Below are 6146 nucleotides of genomic sequence, written 5' to 3'. Positions count from 1 at the left end.
TCATAACAACCAATCAATAACCTTAACAACCAACTCATATACTTAACAACAAACGCATAACCTTAACAATCAAAACATAAGGTTAGCAACCAATACATAACCTTAACAACTAAAATGTAATGTTAGCAACCAATACATAACCTTCACAACTAAAACATAAGGATAAAAGAATGTACCATCTTAGTGAATCGTAAGTCTCATCATCATCACCGAACAGGTCCTGTTGTGCTCTCTCTTTGCTTTGCCATGCTTTACAGTAGTTAATCTTGATGTCATATGTGAGAACAAGTCATTCTTGATATCAATTGGACGAAGATCTGGCCTAACCTTCAAACAGATTGTATTTAGCTTGCAATAAACTTTCTTGATGCCTTTGAGTTTCCAGCATTAGCTCTGTGTTGACCGCAAGTGTGGGTAGAACATAAATTTTTTATAGACATAATTAAAGAATTTCTGAGTGGGGAAGCAAACAACATCCAAGGGCAACCCAGCGTGTGCCTGAATCGGCAATGGACTCTTATACATCTTTGTTTATTATAGTAAAAATCATACTCGAACCTTTTCGCAATTGAGTAGTATTGAAATGCTAATCTGATTTTAGTAGCACAATCAAATTTCTGACCAATTTCACGTATGGTTGTGTGTCACTCAGCTGGGATCTTGGTTTAGTTGTTAATCATGTCTTCCATCATCATGATCGATCCACCAGTGGGATTGTCATTAGGATTACACTCATCATTACGTGTTTGGGTGAGCGTAGCAGCTGGGCATCGCGAATTTTCTGTCGGGATAGTCCTGTAAAACTAAAAAAAACATTAATACTTAACAACCAACCGTAACCTTAGCAACCAGCTCATAAGGCTAACAAAAACTCATAAATATCTGCTAAGGTTAACAGTCAATCTATAACCTTAACAACTAAGCCCTAACCTTAACAACCAACACATAACATTAACAATAAACTCGTAACCTTAACAACAAACTCATAACCTTAGCAACCAACTTGTAAACTTAACAGCGAACTCATAACCTTGGCAACTAACTTAAAACTATCTCATAAAGGTTGGCATACATCTCATAACCTTAACAACCAACTAGTAAACCTTGACAACCAACTCATAACCTCTGCAACAAATGCATAAGGTTAACAACCAACTCATAACCTATCAACGAACTCATACGGAAATTAAAAGTAAAATGCTTACACATTTTCTGAAGAAGTTTGGGTGTTCTGAGAAGTTGAGGATTCCCCAGCGGAGGTAGCATACAAGTTTATGTCCGTAAATCCATTACGACGATAATACTCGAACATCAACCTCAAGTCGTCGTCATTATCAATTGAAAAACTGAACTTCTTATCCCTTTCGGATATGCATTTCAGTGAAAGAGATTGCAATGGTAGTTTAAGCCTTTCTGACATTTGATATTTCAATCTAATAATTTCTGTAGACTCGTTGATAACTACGAAAACAAACTCACCCTCTTCGTTACTTTTTGTGTTTGTAAACATGCAAAGAAGTGATCCATTCGTCATTTTAAAGAAGAGTAGTTGAAAAATCAAAGAGTATTATTAAGGAGAATTAAGTGGGCGAGAGAGAGTAGTTGGGGTAAGCAAAAGGGGAGGAGATGGATTTACTGCAGTGGAGGAAAAGAAATGGTAATAATTTGGAGGGAAATGAGGGTTTTTCCCTCCAAAACCATATTCTAATCACCATTTAATGCTACAATACTACTGTTGACTCTCCGATATCCGACTTGATAGAGTGACCGACTGCATGAGAGCATTTTGGGAATATTTTTTTTGTTTTTACACATCGAATCACGTGGGAGAAGAGTTTTGGGGGCTAAAGGAATTTCGTGATGGCTTTGGGGGGCTTTGGGACTATTGGAAAAGTCGGGCGGGGGAGGGGGGGAGCGGAATACTTGAATTGGTTTTGGGGGCTAGAAACAATTTTCCCTTGAAGTAATGTTCATGCTATAGTAAAAATACTGTAGCATAACATAAAATATTTTTGCTACAGTATTAATATTTGGATCATTCTTTTAGATATAATTTCTAAATCAAATGTATTAAAACTTGGATCATTTTTTAAGTATAAAGGAGTAAATATGAATTCTACATCAAATGTATTAAACTTGCATTCTTCTTTAAATATAGAGAAGTAGATATAATTTCTAATTTTAAGCATATAATAATAAATCAAATGCATTAAAACTTAAAGGGAAATTCAAAATGCAGTGCTTAAAAAAACAGGGGGCCGTTCTTTGCACGGGGTGCACACTAGTATATCAAATACAGAAGAAACACCTTACACAATAACACAGCCACATATTATACCTGAAGACTCTAGGAAAACCAAGTCTAACGCTTGTGGTTAACTATCGAAAAAACAAAAATGCCTCGTTAATAATTCCCGATGTCATGCTTGTGTTCTTATGGGCGTGCAACCAAGGGAGGATAGAAAATTGGAGCAGGTGTACAACCGGCCGTATAGATGGAAGTAATTTGGCCCGGCATAAATAAGCCAAAAAATGTATCCTTCTTTTCCTCCATAATCCCGATTATTATTTTGATGGAACGTTAGAAGTGCGCTTGACCAGTCTCCCCGATGCCCGTTAAGCTAGCAAACGACAGTCAAAAGTCCTAATAGTACAATTTATCACAGAAACTACCATACATAATTCAATATATGGAGACATAATTTTCAAATCCAAGATTCAAATTCCTATACCAGGAAAAAAAAAACATAAAAACACATTTATATGAACATTATGCAACTTCACAGTTTTCTGAACAAGTTCTACTTGTTCAATCAAATGGCCCAAAACCAAGAGAAAACTGAACCAGCAGCCAAACCAAGAACCAGGAACAGCACTATCACAATCCCAGCAGTCTCAGAATGCTGTATCGGCACACTTTTGGGAGCAAGAATCATCAATACAGCTGTAAAATATCCATTTGTCAATCCAAGGAGACACGTCAATATTGTGACCGGTATTTCTGTTCTGAAAAACTTGGGACCATGCAAGCAACCGAAAAATAGAGGATAAAACAGTAGTCTTGCAACAGAGGCGGAGACTGCAATGTTTGCGTTCTCAATGGGAAAGACTGCAGGCAGAATCTTCCCTATGAGATCAAACACATTGTATCCAGTGATGAGTAAAATTGGGTACCAGTCTTTCAAGGCTTCAGAATGCACATCTTCAGTGATATAACCGGGAAATATTGAGAGGGTAACAACATATATAAGAAATACTCCAAAACCAAATGATTTGGTTCTTGCTATTATGTTCCATAAGGTCAATCTCCAGGCCGATCCACTTAAGGAACCTTTCTCATTGCTTTCCTCTTTCAGAGCTTGCATTTTGATTTGTTTGTAATGTTTTACAACAGGGAGCCTGTCTGCAATGTTATAGCAAATGAGACATATGACCATTACTGCAATACTGACTCCAAAATAGAGGTTTGCGCTCTTTCTCAATCCGTAAGCATCTTGCAGGAATATGGACTTGGTGATAACTCTCATGGCTGAAACGAGTACCCCTACAATAACATAAACATACATTGGTTATTGCCTTTTAGCAATGATTTGAATGGCATTGTTCCAAATACAAGGAAGAAAATTCTAAAAGCAATCAGGATATTTGTTTGGAAGCAAGGACACCTCACAAAAATCAATACATGGTATTTGCATCTCATATTCATACTTGTTATGATATCATATGAATATTTGGAGGCTAAATTTCTTACCAAGTTGCAAACACTATGCTATCAAATAATCAAGTGATCTGTTATATTCTGAAACAAAGTTCAGCTGGTTGAGAACTCTCAATTGCAGCCTGGTGGCATCAGATTGGGCACATATATAATGATGTGTCATTTATGACATCCTTGCCTCTCCTTGTAAGATGATTGCAGCTATTTCACTCTTCCTATTCATCATCACAAAATCTTTCTTAAGGCATTAACTTCTAAGTGCTAAAGAATGTGACAAACAAGTAAAATGTGAGCCATGAATTGAAAGAAGCACCCATAGTACATCGTCTTGCCTCTTGATTCTGCATTGATCTAACAAATTTTTCACGGTGTAATGCCAGTTGCATATCTCCTTTTAATTCTACATTGACCTGATAAACTGTTAGTTTGGCCTCAAGGCGGTAAGTTATTGAAGTTTGTTCTAAATTACACAGCACAGCTAGTCATTTCACATGTTGCCCGTGAGTTAAGAGTGAGAAAAACAAGTAACCCAGAGTCTTATTAGACGCTACTGAGTACTTTTTATTCCACTGAGATGAGATAGGACATTGAGAATATATATTCTGAGCAAATGTTAAAATGTCTGATGTTCCCAGCAAATTAGCCAAAGACCTTCAGAAGCGAGAGCAATTCATAATGCAAGTGAAAATTAAAATTAAATCTAACAGTTGATAACCAGGCATAAAACGTCATTGAAATTGTATTCATGCTTTAAAACTTGTGCATTCAAAATAATTATTCCTTAGCATACCACATATTAGAAACTTAAAATCAGCAGGAGCAAGAATCATCAATACAGCTGTAAAATATCCATTTGTCAATCCAAGGAGACACGTCAATATTGTGACCGGTATTTCTGTTCTGAAAAACTTGGGACCATGCAAGCAACCGAAAAATAGAGGATAAAACAGTAGTCTTGCAACAGAGGCGGAGACTGCAATGTTTGCGTTCTCAATGGGAAAGACTGCAGGCAGAATCTTCCCTATGAGATCAAACACATTGTATCCAGTGATGAGTAAAATTGGGTACCAGTCTTTCAAGGCTTCAGAATGCACATCTTCAGTGATATAACCGGGAAATATTGAGAGGGTAACAACATATATAAGAAATACTCCAAAACCAAATGATTTGGTTCTTGCTATTATGTTCCATAAGGTCAATCTCCAGGCCGATCCACTTAAGGAACCTTTCTCATTGCTTTCCTCTTTCAGAGCTTGCATTTTGATTTGTTTGTAATGTTTTACAACAGGGAGCCTGTCTGCAATGTTATAGCAAATGAGACATATGACCATTACTGCAATACTGACTCCAAAATAGAGGTTTGCGCTCTTTCTCAATCCGTAAGCATCTTGCAGGAATATGGACTTGGTGATAACTCTCATGGCTGAAACGAGTACCCCTACAATAACATAAACATACATTGGTTATTGCCTTTTAGCAATGATTTGAATGGCATTGTTCCAAATACAAGGAAGAAAATTCTAAAAGCAATCAGGATATTTGTTTGGAAGCAAGGACACCTCACAAAAATCAATACATGGTATTTGCATCTCATATTCATACTTGTTATGATATCATATGAATATTTGGAGGCTAAATTTCTTACCAAGTTGCAAACACTATGCTATCAAATAATCAAGTGATCTGTTATATTCTGAAACAAAGTTCAGCTGGTTGAGAACTCTCAATTGCAGCCTGGTGGCATCAGATTGGGCACATATATAATGATGTGTCATTTATGACATCCTTGCCTCTCCTTGTAAGATGATTGCAGCTATTTCACTCTTCCTATTCATCATCACAAAATCTTTCTTAAGGCATTAACTTCTAAGTGCTAAAGAATGTGACAAACAAGTAAAATGTGAGCCATGAATTGAAAGAAGCACCCATAGTACATCGTCTTGCCTCTTGATTCTGCATTGATCTAACAAATTTTTCACGGTGTAATGCCAGTTGCATATCTCCTTTTAATTCTACATTGACCTGATAAACTGTTAGTTTGGCCTCAAGGCGGTAAGTTATTGAAGTTTGTTCTAAATTACACAGCACAGCTAGTCATTTCACATGTTGCCCGTGAGTTAAGAGTGAGAAAAACAAGTAACCCAGAGTCTTATTAGACGCTACTGAGTACTTTTTATTCCACTGAGATGAGATAGGACATTGAGAATATATATTCTGAGCAAATGTTAAAATGTCTGATGTTCCCAGCAAATTAGCCAAAGACCTTCAGAAGCGAGAGCAATTCATAATGCAAGTGAAAATTAAAATTAAATCTAACAGTTGATAACCAGGCATAAAACGTCATTGAAATTGTATTCATGCTTTAAAACTTGTGCATTCAAAATAATTATTCCTTAGCATACCACATATTAGAAACTTAAAATCAGCA

At 36.4% G+C, this 6146-nt stretch overlaps 1 protein-coding gene across 1 annotated transcript in view; it reads right to left on the bottom strand.

The window, feature by feature from the left end:
* The window catches only part of LOC109838654 (equilibrative nucleotide transporter 1-like), a 16614-nt gene continuing 13108 nt past the window's right edge, over positions 2641–6146 (bottom strand). Inside the window, 2 exon segments of the mRNA XM_020407080.1 lie at positions 2641–2923; positions 4536–5156. Coding sequence (XP_020262669.1) covers positions 2814–2923; positions 4536–5156 — 731 coding nt within the window. The 3' untranslated portion in view covers positions 2641–2813.

Source organism: Asparagus officinalis, chromosome 4 (genome assembly GCF_001876935.1).
Source record: "Asparagus officinalis chromosome 4, Aspof.V1, whole genome shotgun sequence".
NCBI classification, from domain to species: domain Eukaryota; kingdom Viridiplantae; phylum Streptophyta; class Magnoliopsida; order Asparagales; family Asparagaceae; genus Asparagus; species Asparagus officinalis.
This window is presented reverse-complemented; position numbering and strand designations above follow the sequence as displayed.